We start from the raw sequence: 20431 nt of genomic DNA on the forward strand, positions 1-20431 counted from the left end.
ATATGGCATTAACAAATATTTTAGAGTACCTTCTGACTGCCGCCTGGACCATGTTACATCATTTTCTTCAAACAGAGAAGTTTCTAAATTTTAAGCTTTAGATTTGCTTCAGTGTCTATTAGCAGTCAAATTTATATTCAACATAATCGTTAATCTGATTTTGATGAAATCATCAGGGATTATGCTGGTTAGCACCTAGTTAGTGTCATATCGATTTTATCAGATTCTGCTCATTATTTTCACTTATTCATGCTTAAATGTATTTTTCCCACCACAACCATATTTCAAAAATGACTTGTCAAATTTGGCCTAAATTTGGTGGCAAGTTTGGAATCAGTGCAAAATGGGTATAGTATCAACTTAATAAGATTCTGTCAAGAACTTTCATTTACTCATAAAAATACTAAAATTTGTGAACTTATTTTCTTCGGCACATATATATATAAATGGCTTGTCCAATTTCAACTGATTCAGATTAGTATTGACATAGTCTTGTATAAATTTTAGCTAATTCTATCCTATACTTTACTTATGTATATGGAAACTTATTTTCCTTTGTACAGCTATATTTTGAAAAAGGTTTGTCCAATTCATTTAGCGTATAGATGGAAAAAAAAGTTGGAAAATAGTGTAGACCTGGTCTCATATAAATGTTATCAGTTTGTTTTCAATTGCATTTGCTCATTACTCATGCGTGAGACTAATTTCCTGGATAAACCTATGTTTTAACAACTGCTAGTCCCATAGGATTTATTTTGCAGGGAAAAAAAGTTTCTAAACTTTACTTGGCCGACGCTTTTTCCTTCTTTCTTAATCTTTGAAATCATTTAACTTTCTATGCCAAAACCTTCAAGTTTTCAAATTATAAAATAAGTTTTATTTCTTTATTTATCTTTTGAATAAAAATTACTACAGAGCTGTCATTATCTTAATTTAGGTAATGCCTATCCAGAAGAAAATATCAAAGGAAGTAGTAAATATGAAAGAGCCTCTATCTAAGGATCCACCTCGCATCAACTTGGCAACAGGACCTGGAGATTGGAAGTCGTCTAATAGCTCTCTTATGAAACTCAAAGAGCGACTTTGTTCCAAAAATTACCAAGTAAGATTAGTAATTGTATTGTTTGCTCCAATAATATTACATCTTCATTTATTATTTAAACATTTGTGTCAGTTGGAATTATGTATTAATCCCAAGTTTCTCATTCTATTGAGTGTGAGTTATCCATTATATAAGTAGATTTGTATGGTGATGAGAATATTCTTCTCTGTACTTTTATTCAATATATTAATAAGTCCATCCCTATAGAAATTATTAAGATACTATTAAATTCAATTTTTCAAGTTATCAATTACTCAATTTTGGCTCATTTGTCTAGGAGTATGGTGGTCCCTGAAGAGTGAAAGAGTTTTATATTGTTAATTATTTACTTTAACATATAGATTTTTACTAGAGGAGGCATTAAGGCATTATTAATTACTCTTAATTAATATGAAGCATATTATTTAAAACATAGAAACCTAACCATTATTAATGAAGCATATTATTTAAAACATAGAAACCTAACCATTATTAATGAAGCATATTATTTAAAATTATTCCTTATTTACCTGATATTTGCACGTTGGAATACACCAAAGTAAATAAAACATTTATTAATCAATAAACAAACATTCAATATTGAATCTTTATAATATTATCTCCTGATAAAACCTTTTATTAATTTTTCTGAAACCTCTCTTTATATAATATAAAAATATAATTCATCGCAATAATTTCTAATTGTAAACAAATTATTATGATTTTATATTTAATTCCAAAAATCTTTTATAAATAACTAATTTTACAATTAACCTTTATAAATATTTTCCTCTATGCTCAATTTAACTATACTCATGTATTAGCCATTAATATAAATTCTCAATGTATTGATTAACCATTCATGTTTTATTTCAGTATATAATTCAAATTATATTTTGTAAATTTTAATTCTGTTGTAATTATTAAGAGCTCAAATCTTTATAGTTAGAACAATTGCAATTGTAATTTGATTATGAATTTACTTACTGTTCCATACTCTTTTGAGTCTGTTGGTCTTCTCTAATGTTCAGTAAGGCAGATTATGGGGGAAATGTCCGTCTAGAAGTGATGCATCTCCCTAGGGATAACGGTTATATCAACCATGTAAGGCCCACCAGGCCGATCTGGTATAAAACAAAATATATAGTAGTCCCTCGGGAGATTTTCTTAGAGTGCCTTGTATGTTTGTTATTTTGAAGATAGCCCTTTTTCTCTTCTTAGTTTTCATTGGATGAAATTCCTTAAGAACTGTCCTCACTTCATTTATTCGGTCCCTCCTACCTTTTATCGATCTTCTTTATGTTACGGATTTGAGCTAATCTGCTTTATTTGTAACCTTGTAGGGCAAGATCTGTGATTATCTTTTAGCTTTTCCTAATACCTACTAACTTCTTGAATTTGCATCTGGTCATCTGCATATGTTCCTGAATCCTTAATATTTTAAATAGAACAACCTTACTTATAACTATTTACATCATCCTTATTATGATATAGTTAAAGTAAATTTATTGTTATAATTACAGTGACAATGACATTGGTCACTATTAGTTGACCTTATCATAATAATATGTATATATATCTTCGGTTTGGAAGAAGAAGTCACAATTCAAAATAATTTATTTTAATGTTTTCACAATGAAACAACTGCGATTTGTCTATATTTTTATGTGGAAGAGAGATATAAGTTGTAATTCTTACTGTGTCATGGTGCATATTGTAATAATTTTAAAAAATATAAAATTAAAATAAAAAAGAATTTTTATTCTTTTTATAAATTTTTTCAAATATGAAAGAGATAACTTGGGTTCTAATTAAGAACTTTAATATCAAATAGATAATATAATTTTATTATATAAAAAGAAAGACTCTTAATCTCAGGGCGTGTTGTTACTAGACAATCAGAAGAGGCATTTACAATAATTTCAATTAATTAAATTTTATCTGTTTTACAAATATATGCTAACTTAGTTATAACCAAACTAACCAAGCTCTATATACTAACGATCCTCCTTTGTTGATTCTTTGGCGCCTTCCTTGTTCTCAATCCCACTGTTCCGTCCTAGCATCAAAAATGGCTTCCTTCCTGACAGAAACTGACGACGACCTCTTCATACTGCCAGACCATCTCTCCTTGGCGCCACAGACACAACTCAATTCTTCAAAAACAAAACCTGCCTTGAGGTTACATGTAAACATCGATTGTCCCACAACAGTTAGGGATTTTTCCAAATGATTTACTTTCTGAATATTATTCATTTGCACTATTTCTTGATTTCTATTTTTCCTTTAATTTACTGTATTTTCAATTATGATGGGAAGAGTTAAAATAGTTTTTATGATATTTGAATCTGCTCACATGGCCTTGATTCAACGGACTTGACTGAAGAATACGTACCGCCATCTTGGCTTTGTTTGGAATACAACGTATTTCTTTTAGACAAAGAAAACTGGTTAGCTTGCTTTATAATTTAAATTAACAAATAGCAATATTAAAATTATACATACAATAAAACATATCAAAACCCTTTATATATCAAAAATATACTATTTACTCAAAAAGAGCATATTACAATATATATATATATATAAAGTTATGGCCTGAGTTAGCTATTACTTCGTGCCAGCTGACGGAGTAGATCAGCTGATCGAATGATATATAATATATAGGAAGATGGTCAGGGTATATCAATTTTTACGGTCAACTACATATACATATATGATATATAATATAGATGTAACGAAACTAGTAAAGGCAGTATGTTTACAGCAGTCCAAGCTTGTCAGATCATTCCTTTTTCTCTTTTTTTAAGTTTCATTTTAGATACCGTTAACACGTATTCGATAGTTCTACCATGGATTTGTAAGTGCTGTATTCTATTACCATCTTTGCCCTGTAGATTTTATATTTGGATAATGAATGTATTATTAAACTTTGAAGGTCCCTACTGCTGGACTTGGTGGAGTTGGTGAGGTACAGAACAATCCAAACAAACTTAGAGATATGAAATCTTTAGATCTCAGAGCTGGAATTGAAAACAGTAATCGTTATCTTAATATGAAGTAAGTTTTCTTTTCTTATTTTTTCAACTCTTTGTATTTTTTTATTTCTTTTCTCTGTAAAATGTAAACAGCCTAAGAAACATGTATACTTCAGAAACACTAATTCAAATAATCTAGGTTCATAATATCGTCCAATAGAAATTGAATCTATTGCAAAACTTGTTTATACTTAACAATGAATAATTGTGAATTTGACTAGTGGAAGTCAGATTAGTGAAGTTCTACTATATGATTATTCAAAATGACCATTCATAACATTTAAACCATACCTTTCATGGAAGTATATTATTATGTATTGAGAATGTTGTAGAGTTTAGTTTAATTAAATATATATCCGAAATATTAATAATTAGTCATTGTCATCTGTGGGTCACTGGCCATTCAAACCTAGGTAGGTGATCCTAAACTGACACTTTAAGAACCCAGCATCAATATACACCCAAGAGAAGAGCTTAGTCTCAGAAATAGACAGTAGTAATAAGCATAAGATATCAAAGAATTCTAAACAACAAAGGAAGGAACTGATAGCCAATGATAGTCTGATTGGTTCATAAGATCGTGGGTACAATTCCTACTTGGGTCAGTCAATATTTATTTATCAGTGGCTATGAAAAATTAATCTTGATATTCCCACTCTGGAGCTGAATAGGTTCTCGTAGAGTATAGTAGAGGACTTGAACAAAAAAATAAAGAATAAAGGTTTAGAAAACCTGATTTTTTTTCTCCCAGAAGAAAATCCAGTTCTCCTCCAAAGATAAACACCCAATCAGATGGCTGAGGACCCAAAAGAGTACTGTTGGGAAAATCGTGGGTGTACAGGGAAGAGAAATGAAGCAAGAAAAATAGTGGTCTTACTAATGATTCCTTGGTGATAAAGTAGCTCTTATTTCTTGGGTTGAAAAGGGATTCACTAAGGATTAAGAACAGCTCTTCAATTTCGACAAAACTTGGTCTTAATTAATCCCTTCAAACCAACAGATTAATTAATGACCATTTGTTTTAGAATTTCTTTTTCTAATTACTATGTTGTTATAACAAACCTTCACCCCTTTAAAAAGAAATTAATGTATAAATAAAAAATAAAATTTTTGGGCCAACTATAAAAAAAAACATTCTAAATCAATAACGCAGTGTTAGTAGTTGTAACTCACTTAAAGAAACATTTTGGGGGAAATCTAGGTACGAAAATGCAAAACTAGAACAAAAATAATACTAGATACTCATATTGTTGTGGGTATCTTATTATTGTTTTTACCTCTCAATCTCAATATATCTTCTAAATTAAACTAGCTTCGCAAAGTTTACAAACTGTAAAGCTGATGAATCAAAATCCCCAAGGCTGTATCTCAAAAATTCAAAAAGTTTTTCTGGAAATTATACACTTATATTTCTTTTCTTTGCTTTGGCTACTACGATTGCCTAACAAAGCAGTATTATCCAACAAATTGGTTGCTATCTTATAGGAAATTCATCGTATTTTCTGAAAAAGGGGAGAAAAGTTGAAAAATTGGTTTTCTTGGATATATAATCATATTTTGACAACTGATTGAGATATGATGGTTAGGTTGATTGTGGCATTTAACTACATTTTTTATAAATTAACAATTCTTAACTAATAACATTTCCTCTCGCTACACCTTCCCCCCTCTCACCCCACAATAAAAATTATCAGTAAATTAAGATTATATTTGACTGATTTTATTACAGATTACCGCCACTTCTACATGAAGGTCCGGTAAAAAAAGATCTTCAATTGCCTAGAGTGCCATCCAGAAAATCAGTTTTTAGAGGGAATACCTTAGAAGATTTCAGATCAGGTTTCAAAAAATAGCCCTCAAAAAACAGACCTTAAAAAAAAAAAGATGATGCTAAGTCTAAGGAAATGGCCTTCCTCAGCAGTATTTTATGTAGATAATTGAGTTCTTATTAGATGACCATCGTACTTGCTCAAGGGAAACAGTAAAAGATCCTATAATAAATAAAAAAGATAGTTATCGATTTATATTATATTATGTTTTATTTATTATCATAGGAAATAACTTCTTATTTCATGTAATTTATTTATTTAGGTTAATTTAAAACTTTTATAGTAAAATTTAAAAATATGATATTGAATTAATTTATTGACGCAACCTCAAATGTGATTTGAGAAATGTGGTGTTTAAAATGTTGATTGTAATTGGAATGTGTTATACTAATTTATATACATTATATTAAAATTTTAAATTGTAATTAATTTATTGAATAATTTGTTATTGAATTAGTTTTTGTTCGATATTAATTAATTGGTGTGGGAATGAAATTATTTTATTTTTTTTATGTTGTACTTTCAAAATGCAAGAACAAAGCATGACTATTGTTTACATTTTAATTATTGCATCGAGCATTTATAATTTGCATGTATTTATTGTTAAAACTTTCTAACTATAAAATAATCGTATAATCGTAATCGATGAATTTATTTCTAGCTGTTGAATATATTCATGAAAGTGAATTTTTAAATGTTGGCTGCATTATGTATTATACATACTAATGTTATTAAGAGTAGCCAACCTTTCAATGGTAAATAAATATTTTTTTCAAATGTATCTATGTTTCTTTAACTGAATTATAAATCCTTTTCTCTATCATTCATTTTTATAGAAGAAAACTGGTTTGTTTCTACTCTAGGACAAATAACCATTTAGGTTCTTCACCCATGGAGTCCGATGACATCCTTACAACTAAGGATTTGTAGATTTAGAATCTATTCATTGAGTTAAAAATAGATAAACATTTTTAGTTTGATATGGTTGATTAGATTTTATCAATTAACAAATAAAAATATTTGAGAAAGTAAATACTACAGAGAAAAGAAAGTATCTAGGTTTAAAGGTATTCACCATTAATCAATATCAGTACGCAATAGCCTATTGGATATATAATAATCCTATAAAACAAGATAGTTCTCTTCTATGAAAACATCGTATTACACCATAATATTCGGTTCTGAAGAAAAATACCTCTCCGAGAGAGGAAACAAGATCTCTATTCTTCATCAACCTCATACTTGAATAACGATAAGAAGATTAAACAGACGCCCTGTTTTCTCTGATCACTATAGGTTTTTCTTGGACCTTCTTCTATTATAGATAAAGTACACCAATATAGGTGAAATTAAAAATTAAAGATATATCCAGAACACCTCTTCTGTTTGTTGACAAATTATAATAGTGAGCAATAACATGCACTAAAATAAACATTTTCGACTAATGTTATTAAGGAATAAAATAAACATTTTCGACTAATGTTATTAAGGAATAAAATAAACATTTTCGACTAATGTTATTAAGGAATAAAATAAACATTTTCGACTGTTATTAAGGAATCCTATAAACCCTTAAGTCTTTATTTAAAGGAAATACCTTTATTTTTTATTTTCTTTAGGAGGATATCAACTGTATTGTAATCCAATTTTTTATTCAATCGTTATTGAAAAAGACAAAATAATATACAGTCTTTACATTATAGTTGGTAATAAAAGTACCTACTGTAACCATTGAAAATTGAAAAATCTTAAGCACATTCATGACAGAAGATTCACTCAAAGAAAGAATAAATAAGTGGCCCAAACCTATTTCTGATAATGAATCAATTCTAAATAGGCTTAAAAAGTTCTGGGAAGAAGGAAATTGGGTTCGAATCCTTCTTGGAATAACTAAGCCTACCTTTAGTATTTTGAACAAGACCTGTTGTTGGATATCCTAGGAAAAAATGGAATTTTTATTATATAAAAATTAAAAAAAGGCATACAGATAGTCCCCGTTTTATGTCACTCCATTCTATCATTTCGGAGTTGTCAGAAACGTAAATTTATACTTGGGCCAATGATTACATTCCAAATGGCTCTGATAAATGAATTTATATATAACGTTATATTATAACTATCATTTCCTAGACATTACTTCCATACCTTCTATCAATGGACACTTTTTGGTAAGTTTCAGTTACAATTACATTAGCCTCTCTATATTTGAACATATTTTTCTTTATAAACTACATAAGAACATATTTTTCTATTTAGCTTTCCTAATGTTTTAAGTCAACTTCATCTATTTTATTTCTGCATAAAAGCAATTGCTAAAACTCTTGCTGCATTATTCCTTGAACTGTTATCTTGTTTTTTATTTTTCCACATAAAACATCTGATTAAAAATATGGACAGCTAATTATTGGTCAAGCAGAAATGAAATTAGAAAATGATTCCATATTCATTTGAAGATGCTCAGGGCTGTTAAGAAATAAAAAATAGTTCTCAACTATTTATTAATAAATAGAACTAATTTTGTTTCTTCTTGAAAATATCTCTTTCTTTTTTTTTTAATATATTTTTATATAAGATGTCTACTGGACCTGGAATACCTGAAAAAGTCTTTTCAGAATTTTATTAAAAAACACAGAAAGTCAAATAATTTCACAATTTGCAGGATATGACCTTGAATTTTCTGATGTAAAGCACAGCCATTATTAGTTGCATTAAGTTTATATGTTAATGATATAAACATATGATACTTTAAACATATTGTATTGGTCAATTTTTTGTGGTAAACAATCGAAAATTTGTTTTTTAAAAATTATTTTAAGGAATCAACCATTTATATGTCATTATTACCTTAAATTTTAAATTCGCAAAGTATAGTTTCCTACTTCTAGACTAACAGGCTGTACCCTCAACCACACACAAGGGGAGCAAGGGCCAAGATTCATTACTGCTATTATATTGAAATGTATAACTATTGCAACATGGAAACTAAAATTTGATGACATTTTATAGTAATGTTTGGAGTGATACAGGAACTCAAGAAGTTATCTGCAGTCTGCTTTTTATCCTGCAAAATGGAATGGAGGTCTGCTGGTAAATCATATAAAGATTTTAGGGAGTTTTATGCTTAGCATTCAGTTAAAATATGTTTAATGCGTTCTGCAAGTCTGGCGTTATACATATATATTGATATTGTTTATACATATACAAATGTATCTATGACTGTACTAATATGTCTCATTATAATTATTTTGGGTATTTGCTGGTATTATGCAAATTGAAACATCTTATATTATATATATGCGTGCAAAAACATTTGGCACACTGTATTTTAAAACTGCTTGCCCAAAAGGCCCAAAGTTAGAGATAAATGTAAAAATTGTGCAGTATCAATCCCATCCATCCACTACTTTTGCTTAGGCATATGCAAATTTATTTTCTTTGACACACCTATGTTTTGAAAAATTGAACGGCTCATCCGTTTTGAACCAAATTCTGAAAGAAATTGAAGATTAGTGTTGACATAGTCTATTATAAATTTTAAAGAATTCCATCCTCTCAAAAAATAATTTCCTGGACAGCATTTAAAAATTGATTTGTCTTGTAGATATTATTCTCAAATCATATTCCCAATGGAAATGAAAATCTGCAGAAAAAGGAGAATTTTCATGAAATAAAAAGCTATGAAAAAATAAATTAGTAAAAAGTCATAATGGCCTGTGTACTTGCAAGATTTTGATTTTTTGGTTGTTCTACATATATTTTATAATTGATTCTTTCTACTACTAAAAAAAAGTTCACTCTCGACGAAATGATTAATTTTTGTTCGATATAATAAATAATTTTAAAGAGTACATTATGACAAAGCACTATACTTGTGAAATAATGTGAATGAAAATTAATTTAAAATGCAACTATACCATGTTGAAGTTGAATGAACAACTGTTATTACCATAATGGAATTTTTGTTTTACCCAGGTATTTTTTGAGAACTCATTAATTACTTTATCTCTTGAAACAGACATGAAAGGAATTATATCTTTTCTAAGTTAAGTGTTTCAATATTTACTTAACTGAAAGGCTTAACTGTTATTTAATAAATTGAAGTATCAATTGTTATCAGTTTCCTGTTTACTCTTTCAACGAGACTATAATTTTAATCTGTATGGATTCTTTGTGAATAACAAAAATGAATATAGTTATATTTGGTTTGTCCATTATTTTATGGTTTTCAAATTCATTTGGTCTGTATAGGTTAGTTTTTTTTTTAACTTCCTGTTTCTTCTATGTTATTGAACAACAATTGTAAAAGTCACACTTTAGGGTTCCTTTGTACAAGAATGATTGGAAGGATGATCCTCTTAACAAGGAATTTGAAGGGATCCAGAAGAATCCAGTTTCTTCGGAAAAACTATCAGTTAATTTGATGAAACATAGCGATGTAAGTTATTTCACTCTTAGATCAATTTCACAGATACAATTTCTTTACTTGATTTTTATTTATCTCATTTTTCAGGATGAATATTATGGTTTGGTGTCTTTAGGTACACCTCAGCAAACGTTTAAAGTTCTTTTCGCTACTGGCTATTCATACTTTTGGATTCAATCGGAAAAATGCCATTGGTATCGAATGGCTTGCTGTAAATATTTTTATTCCTTCAATCTAAATTTATAAAAATTACTTAAACAAAAGATCATTTTACCTCCTTGGCAAACAATAAATCAAATTTTATTATATGAAAACCAATTTTTTTTTTTCAAATTATAGTTTTGTCATTACAAAAATACTTATATAATTAATATGAAATTAGCATAAAGTGAAGTAAAAATATATTTGAAAGATCTGGTGCAGGAATCACACAACTTTCACTTTGAGATGAAATTTATCCTTGTATGTTTCAAAAGATCTATTGCTTTATTACTCGGGATGGCAATATTTCCCATATATAGTAAAATGAATGAAAGTAAAATTTGACTATTGTCATAAAAACCAGAGAAACTAGAAAAAATGTATTTAATTATTATCCGTATTGTCATTGTATTTAATTTTGTGACTAATAAATTTTCTTCTATTGTTACAAATTTTTTAAAATTGTGACCAATTTGTATGGTGAATTTTGACTGAAAATTAGTAGGATTTGCTAGGGGTATATGAGAGTACTCTGGTTTGATCATTTTTTTTGTCTAAGTCAGACCTAAAAAAATAGTACACTACATAAGTCAGAAGATAAATCAACTGGTTGTAATTCAATACTGACCATCCAATTGCATTTATTCAAGAATTAAGCACCACTTCATCTAAGATTTCATGGTCTATTGCGGGATCCAATTTTTAAAAATGTATTTTAACTAATGTTATTTCACCAATATTATTAAAATGATTTATTTGAGAATTTCATTTTTAAAATTAATACTTAATTATTTTATTATATTATACTATTTTACTTTCACTTACCTATTTATAATATATATAATGAAGAAGAGTATTGAAAGTGTAAACAATTTCGAATTAACGAGTTAAATTGTAAGTTTTAAGTGAGACTGAAGAGTCTAATGAGTTGCCTCATTTGATTGTTCTTTGACGTTCCCTGGCTCTCTCATGTCTCTTATTGGTGTACTGAGTTTAAATGATTTTATCCTACTTTCCATAGGCAATAAGTCCTTGGTGTATTTCTTTTCCAAGACCTTAAAACCTACTCACAACTCCTCATTCAACCGTCTTCTATCCCACCAACACACATCTGTATACCTCACACCAACCTCTCTTGCTAAAAGGCTGAAGAAATTTTATCAGGTATGTCTCTCTTCCCCTTACCTTCTATACCTCTCCTCATTGATTAGAATAATACCGCAGACAATTTCCTTAAAACCCATCTAGAGAGCACCTGGTGAATGAAAGCAGTGACTAGCAATATAAACTTATTTATTTGTTCTTTTTAAATTTATCAATATACCAATGTTATATATTTTTTTTTGTAAACATAATTATTGAAGTGTAAAACTAATTAATATTATACTTAAAGATACTATAATTGTTAAAGAAATAACACTTCTCAGATTTAAAATAATTATATATTCAATATTGATAAGTATTCAGCTCATACCTCTGCTTCTTTTCTCTCAACTAGGCTGAGGTTTGTAGTAATGCTTTCTTTCTCTCCCTTTTTCATTTAGAAGTCAGTATAAAAGTTGATAACATCCTATGTGAGGTATGATATTACATTTGGTGGTATCCCTTGTAAGAGAAAATAATCATTAATTTTTTCTCGAATATGGAAAATATTCCTTGCAGACAAAGTATATATTTATTCTGTCAGTCTTCAAAAAGGATTATACTAGAAAATTACCATTTATATCGCTTAAAAGCTAAAGATTTTAGAAATATTAATAACTTATGTATAAAGTAATAGGAGATAATGGAGAGTAACAGAAAAGATATAAATAAATATTTTTGTGTTCTTTTGGTAACTATAAGTGCACTGCTGATTACGATGATATGATTTCACAAGATAGTATTTGTTTTATATTACTGTACAGAGTCAGTTAAGAAAAATCTGATACCACAGAACTTTTAGTTCCCCAACTTGAGCTGAAATTAAGAGTAAGTGAAAGTCATATGATGCTTACACCAAATCTGATTTTTTAAATTAAAACTAAGTTAATTTTTAATTTTATTAGGTCTAAACAGATATAGATAAAAAATATATTCTTATTATATAAATCCATAAATCTTGTGGTATAAAAAGGTTTATTTTTATTTTTATTAAAATTATTTTATGGAGTTAATTTATTTTTACAAAGGGGATCACAAAGGTTATGACAGTTCCAAATCATCAACTTATAGGGAAAATGGAAAAACATTTTGCATTGATGATTTCAATGGAAAATCGTCTGGAATCATCTCTGAAGACATTGCAAAGGTAGATATAATTATTTTTAACAATATCAAGATTCAAAGGTTACGTATTTTGTCTATAATGTATTTCTTCTTTTGTGTAAATTTCAGTTTGGCAACGTGATCATTACCAACCAAACATTTGGTGAAGCAGATAAACCACCAAATCTTGGCAGCTATGATGGAGTTTTTGGGCTTGCTTTTCCTTCAAAAACAAACACTGGAAAACCTCCATTATCCTCTGTGATCTCCAAAGGCCTCTTAAAAAAGGAAATGTTTTCTTTGTTTCTTGATAAGTAAGTTGGGCTGAATTAAAATCAAAGCTTTTGATCATAGTCCTTCTTTGATACAATTGAACAATTTGAATACGATAGTTAATTCTTGTTAAGTATAATTAACCACTTCACAACTTTAAGAAATGCAACAACTGCAAGCATCTCAAAGATTAATTTTACTTCTGAAACCTCTCTTTAGGAACTAAGTGGTTTGTGTCCTGTTATGTTCAGTTACATTAAGTTTTATTGATATCTTTAACAGAAATATATAAAATCTTTTTAGCTGTCATTCAGCGAGAGCATCTTTTACAAATTCTGCCTCAGATAATTTTATTTCTCACGCACTCTAGACTAATTTATACCTGTTTATTATATTTTGTCCTGTTGTCTATTTATAGTAATTTTCTAGCATAGACCACTTCTGGGGACTATAATACAGCACTATTAAGAGGATAGTTTTGAAAAATACTCACACAGTCCAACAACTTCCAACTTAATATAACTTCAGACAAGAAGAAAATATACATACTGTTTGTCTTCTTCAAATGATTCTTCTCGATTCTTCCATCATTGAGATAGAATAAAGCATAAAAATCATAAATTAGGGATATTTTTGAAAATAAAAAGAACTAAATAAAGATTAACTAAAATGATCATAACGTAATAAATAAAATTTTTATATCTGTAATAGAAATAAGAAGTAAATCTAATTGGTACATTTGTTTTCTATTATTGATTCACTCTGATAACAGCTATTCAAGCGATGGCAAACTTACATTATTTTCTTATATTATATTGATTTACAATATGTTAGTGGACTATTCATTTCAAGTTTCAACAATTTAAATTGTTTAAATCATCTATAAAAGTCTGCTGGCTATTACAAAACTCCTTTTTAGTTAAATCAAAGATGTAGACCAAAGGTTACTTTTATTATCTAATTTGAGTATAGCATAATTATTTACAATGCATATATATATTCACTGACATATATTATGAATTCAACAGGTACAAACAGAAAAATACAGCTGGTCAAATTATTTTTGGTGATTGGGATGAAGAAAAATTTTATGTAAATTCAGTGAATTATATTCCACTATCTGACAATACTGCATGGATATTCGACCTAGACTAGTAAGTTCTATGCATTTTTTTTTCCCTTTGTATTAATGTAATTTGGAAATATTAACTGTTGCCATAAAGAGAGTTTGGCCTTAGGTAAAAAAATGAATGCAAAATAAAAAAAAAAAATACTTGTCATATAAAATTGGATTATTTGATTTTATTAAATGTGCGAGATTCTTGGATAAGGATAGTATAATTATTGTATTGTATCATAAATATTTTTTTTTAAGGAATAAGATTTAAGATTTGCATTATAATTTTAAGTTAACAATTATTTAAAATTTATAGATAATTTTCTGATTAATTTGAATTATTTTAAGTCTTTAAATGCAATATATAATGGCATTTATTGATACATTGCAACATAATTTAAATATTTTGTGCTTTTAAAAAGTAAAATTACATTAGTAATATTTGATTCTAATGATTGTGAGAAAGTAAATTTAATTGAATTAACAACAGAAATTTATGTATATTGTAAGAACTAAAGCCATGAAAATCATTACATCATTTTTAGTATACATACCGATGATGGAGAACAGTTGTGCTACTCTTGCCAGGCTTTAGTCGACACTGGAACTGCTCTCATTATTGGTCACAAAGATGTTGTCAGGAAAATCCATAATAAAATTGGAGCCAGTACCCATGGAACAGAAGCATCAGTAATATTTTTTATAATTTTAATATACCTAATTTCAGTGTTGAATTCTCATAATTTTTACTAACTAAAGGCCCTCTTCCCGTACAAGATCAAACTGTTGTGCAACACTGCATGTGAAATGACTTCAGCTTGTGCACCCGTCTAGTGCTATATTTCATATTTTGTTTAGTACTAAAGCTTGGTTTGCATTTTGGTCAATTTTCATCTTAACCTCCAGTTTGTCTCTGTTATTGTATGCCTATATCATTGCAGTAGATTATAGAAATTTTTCATTCAAAACTCTTCATTTTGCTTGTAAAGAATTTTTTAAAGCAATCTTTTTTTTTATAAGTTTCAGTCAAAATCTTTTTTTGTTTTTTTACACCCTTCTAGGCCATTTTTAACATGAAGGGTTTTTTTTTTTTTTTTTAATTTTAAGGCTATTGTGCGCCAATCAAAGATAGTTTATTTAATCTGCTGTGACCTGTAAAGATTCCTGTAATTATCCTAAGAGAGGCCCTGTCAAGTCAAAGCAGTTCTTCGCTCCGTCCCCTACGGGGTTCATCAAGGAACAGCTGGATCAACATGGAGGGTTACTACCCTATTCCAACCACAATGGGAAGGTCAAGTTTTCATTTTGTGAGAGCACATCAAAATAAAAGTCAATCCACCCACCCAGGCCCCTGCAGTTTAGTGAAACACTGTAATAGTACAACATTCTCTCCTTCCACAAGAATTTTTGGTTTCGATTAATTCACCTCAACAATTGTGTGACACATCCTAAACACTGTCAACAAAATTGTACAACAGAGTTTGATCAGAGGATCATTCCACTTTTTTTCACCTGTTTTTATTTTTATTTTTCAAAAGTTCTCAATGTATTACATCACTTAGCAAGGTGTATTGACCTAAAGGATCTAAATTCAGTATGATACAGTGGGTTCACAATTGTAGGCTGCCCTAAGTCAAATAGGGCAAAATCATATGTTTTCAGTGTCTTTTATAGAATTTTTAAAAATGAAATGAACCAGTTTTGAAACTAATTGCCTCAATTAATGTAATTGCAGCATGATTTACAATTATGGGTATTTCATCAGTTTGGTTTGAACAGGACTTGTGGATAATTAATATGTTTTCGCTACTACAGAAGTTACAACTTTAGTAGGTAGTTTTTGTACCAAGGGGGTATACTGGGTGTCAATCCTGGGCTATCCATTCCAGCACATAGTCTTGGAAGATGGCATTATGGAATGTTTCATAGTACAACGTTATAAATTTTAAAAAATTACAGATTACATTTAATCCTTTCCTTAAGTCACACGAAGCAAAGCTTTAAGCTTGATTTTCGACACTCCCAAAAGAAAAACTACACTAAAAAGATCTATTTTTTCTTGACCCCTTAGTAGTACTCAACCTTTGGGTTCAATGAGGCCAGGTGGCCAGGTTGGTCTCTGCACTTCGTTCATCTGGAACCCTTCTTTTGATGCAAGTCCTGTAGATCTTTTGTCTTTCTTCCAGCAGAAAAATATATATTTAATGGTTCTTTTTCTTGACATGTTTGAAATATGTAAGGATCGACATAATTTGAATTTATATAAACAATGAAAAATATAGTCATATCACAGAAATTTTGAGATGCTATATTCATAGGTATATGTTAGAATGGTTGTAAGCCTACCTCTAGGACATTGCCAGTCATGCTTTTGAATTTTTCCTGAGTTAAGTAAGGTGGACTGCTTCTGGAATTATATCAATGATTTTCACAAGGTATGGTATCTCCTTTAATGTCCAGTGGATCCATCAAATATTGGATCTTATCGGAGTAGAGAGACTGTTGAATTTTGAGGTCGTGGCATTCATTAGAAGGTGGAACTAAGTTTTCTTTTCACGCACTTTTTGACTTCGCCCAACAGTATTTTCTGTTTAATATCTTCAGTCATAGATGGATTTCAACATAGCAGCTCTTGGAGACAAATGTATGCTGAGGTGAAAGATGATGGCATTAATAGGAAGATGGAACAGACTTATTTTCCTCTTAATTAGTTCTTGAAATTGTAATTGCCTCCTTTGTAATATCTTGTATCCTGTGTATAGAAGCAAATAAATGTTCACATTCAATTTCCAAAAAGGTGTTGCCAATCTGGTGTAAATTACTTTCCACCTTGGAACATAAATTATATAGAACATTTATATATTATTATCATCTTTGAATGTAAATTGAATAACAGTAAATGTAAAATATATCACTTTATAAGTTAATTAAAAAAAAAATATCATCAATATTTTAGTGATGATGTTCCATAAAAACTTCTTTTTATATAAACAAATATACTTTGCATGCAATCAATAAATAACTTATACATCAACTATTATGGTTGTACTTTATTGCTAGTGACTTATTAATGATTACCGTTAATTAATTTTATAGAAATGTCATTAAGTATTAATATAGACTTTCTTGCAGGTGGACTGCTCAATGATAGATCAATTACCACCAATAACATTTTCAATTAACAATAGATCTTATACCCTCAAAGGTCAAGATTATGTTGTTGAGGTAATTTTAGTTATTTAATTCTTTCAAAAATATTAAACTTTAAACATTCCAATAATTAGTTTTTCTTTTGTATTGCAGAGACAACACTTATATTTCTTTAAGAGGTGCATGATTGGTATTGTTGGGAGCGAAAGAAATTTAGACAGGCCATGGATCCTTGGAAACATTTTCCTTCAGCAGTTTTATACTATTTTTGATATTGACAACAAACAAATTGCTTTTGCTAATCTGAAATTTTTTTAATGTTAAAAGATTTTAATATGTTATTATTTCATCTCTCTGAGGGATGGCTAGTAATATTCTGGATACAGGGTTTTTTTTTTTTTTTTTCAAGCCAAAAATAACTGAATTTAATCCAAAATTTTCATTCCTAGGTCATAATTATTTCAATAATTGACCAAGAAATGAGTTCTTTTTTCTTATTTACTTAATAAATTAATACTTATGACATCAATTCTTCCTTTTTGTTTTCTTTATTTTTTAATCATTTTTCTTACATGCTTCATGGTATTTCCCCTTTTTTCAGGATTATATTTCCTTTTCTTAGTTAATTACATCCGTACAGTTATATTGTGTGTTATTTATTATTATTCTCAATTTTAGATGGAAACTTATTCTGTTGAACCCATCTATCACTTAACTATGGGCTGTTTCCTTCTCACTCAGTTTTGTGACAGTGCAGATAGTTTAAACAGAATAAGTTTCTATGCAGTAAAAAAAATAATGTAAAATTAGGACTAATTATAAATTAATAAGAAGAATAAAGAAAAGGAAATGTGATCCTGAAGATGGGGAAGGATATTTTATTTTTAATTATATTTAATTTTTTTTTTACCTACATGCCAACCTGCTAATATTCAGCTTGGTTAATCCCGAAAGGTTGATGATCAACTATTTGGAAAATGGAGCACTGTCTTGTACTAAGGTACACCTATTCAGATAATAAACATTAACTGAAAAAAAAAATGATGACATACTTTTTGTACTTATCACAAGTTTTAATCTTGTGGAAAGTCAGTATTATTTATTTAAATTTTCTCAATATCAGGCAATACGATGAAAGAACATTTCAAATAATGGTCAGTAAAATATAAACTCTTAAAATTGATTAAAAAGTTTTTATTTATCTGTTAGTAACATAATTAAAGCTATTATAAATCAGTACATCAGCTATATTTGTACCAGATAACTGAGGAAATAATTTTAGATGTATACAGATTTAGCTAAATTATTTTATCTTGTCAAGTATATCTGAGAACTTTAATTATATATTTATAAAATATACATTAACATTTTGAAATCTTGAGAATAACATTGCCGAAGTTGATTGCAATAAACTGAATAGCATTCTTATGTGTTATAGGATTATAATTCTTACTAGTAAAAGCTGATGATCAAAAACTGAAAATATCTCATCTTAGGAACAAAAAATAATTAATTTCATCAGGAACAATTTTTTTTTATTTTATTATTAAATTAAATGAAAGGAATGTAAATAAATATATTCAGTATTTTCAGTATAAAATAATTTTAACAAATTACATACAATTATAAAACTCTTGATAAATCATATTTCATGGGAATAGTACATTACTTCCTAAGGAAAATGGTTTAATATATATTTGCTTTCATACATTCTGAACGGTAATATCTTTATTAAAAAAACAGGGACTCAAATAAATAGTAGTAGATACAGATTTATAACTCTGAATTCAAATAACTATTGAAGTATTTTTAAATATAATCTTTTCAAAACATTTGAATTTTAGAAGGTGGAGGAATCAAGTGAAATGTTGCAATGTATTGTTTAATTTTATTATAGGATGTGAAAAAACACAAATAAACATTTTTAATACAAGGCAGATGGTCCTTGTGCAGTCAAATAGGAACACGTACAACAATATTAAGTGCCAGCATTTCGCCCAACGTTGCAGGGGTTCATCAAAGTTAAAAACAAGAAACAAAAATTAAAATTATTGTAAACAGTGTAAGTGTATAAGATGACAAAAAAAAATTTATTTTTAATACCATATACCGAATGCTTTTGAATTGTAAAGATAGATGGTTGTTAATGCTTGAAGATGTAATAATATTTATCTTATTTTTATAATTAAAACATTTTTCTCAAGAAATCCATGAAACATCCATGTTGCCGAAAAAGTCTTGTTACATTTACAAAAAAAAAACATTTGTGGGTCATGCACGTCATAACAACAGGTCAATTCAATTTCTTAGCAATTTCATCTACATTACAGTGAACTAGATACTATTAAAACAACATATATTTTCACAGTCATAACTGGATAATAAATAAGTTATATTGAAAAAACTTTGTTATCTTAGAACAAAATATACTTTTTTTTTATTTTGCTATATAACGCATTCATCAAATTCTGTTACTATGCAACAATCAGTCAAAATATATGTTTGTATACATATCTATAGGTTAGCAGCGTGTAAGGTATAAACAATAAGAACTACGTTACTAATAGGCTTTATGTTCATAGCTTACACAGAGCTAACTTTATATATATACACACACAATAGCGAAAGAACTTTAGGCTATTTAAGTTTGAAAATTAAGCTATAATTTATTAGAATTTTTATCATGACGCATTACAACTAAAAATTATGTTCTTTTGAATAAAACAATGAGATTCAAGAATTATTGATACGATATAATGCAGCAGATTGAAGTAAACAAATAAATTATCCATTAAATACCAGGCTACCTGGAAAGTCTCATTTTAACTACCTTTTTCTTTGACACCTGTCTTCAATAATGTTTTGCAGAGGTCTCCAGCATGAAATGTTAACTTTTATTATTTTAAATTAAGTTTTATTTGGATTTCATCCTTCCCGGTCAACCTGTCCCACTAAACTCCGAGTTGGCGACGGTCCTTTATCACCTTTGAAACATTTCCTTAAAAAGGGAAGAGGAGGCTTAAGTTAGTTGAATTGAGCAACATTGAAAAAGTGGCTAAAATTGGAAAACAA

The 20431-nt window shown here is 28.5% G+C and overlaps 2 protein-coding genes across 6 annotated transcripts in view; both read left to right on the top strand.

Annotated features, from left to right (window-relative positions):
- The window catches only part of LOC106682495 (MAPK/MAK/MRK overlapping kinase), a 16086-nt gene extending 9938 nt beyond the window's left edge, over nt 1-6148 (top strand). For all 4 annotated transcript variants that reach the window (XM_014423382.2, XM_014423383.2, XM_014423385.2 and 1 more), the window contains 3 exons: nt 938-1102; nt 4020-4141; nt 5849-6148. In XM_014423382.2, coding sequence (XP_014278868.1) covers nt 938-1102; nt 4020-4141; nt 5849-5972 — 411 coding nt within the window. In that variant the 3' untranslated portion in view covers nt 5973-6148. The remainder of the gene's footprint in view (nt 1-937; nt 1103-4019; nt 4142-5848) is intronic.
- A 2650-nt stretch (nt 6149-8798) lies between these two features.
- LOC106682496 (cathepsin D) lies at nt 8799-19460 on the top strand. 2 transcript variants are annotated; one of them, XM_014423386.2, is made up of 9 exons: nt 8799-9035; nt 10266-10383; nt 10459-10582; nt 12744-12862; nt 12949-13133; nt 14121-14246; nt 14755-14899; nt 17342-17434; nt 17513-19460. In XM_014423386.2, the coding sequence occupies exons 1-9, from the start codon at nt 8941-8943 to the stop codon at nt 17675-17677; spliced, it is 1170 nt and encodes a 389-aa protein (XP_014278872.1). In that variant the 5' UTR covers nt 8799-8940; the 3' UTR covers nt 17678-19460. The 2 variants fall into 2 exon arrangements, with proteins under 2 accessions (XP_014278872.1, XP_014278873.1); XM_014423387.2 differs by lacking the exon at nt 8799-9035 and adding an exon at nt 10045-10196.
- Nucleotides 19461-20431: the final 971 nt, after the last annotated feature.

This window comes from Halyomorpha halys, unplaced genomic scaffold (assembly GCF_000696795.3).
Source record: "Halyomorpha halys isolate HHAL.00 unplaced genomic scaffold, Hhal_1.1 Scaffold418.1, whole genome shotgun sequence".
Classification (NCBI taxonomy): domain Eukaryota; kingdom Metazoa; phylum Arthropoda; class Insecta; order Hemiptera; family Pentatomidae; genus Halyomorpha; species Halyomorpha halys.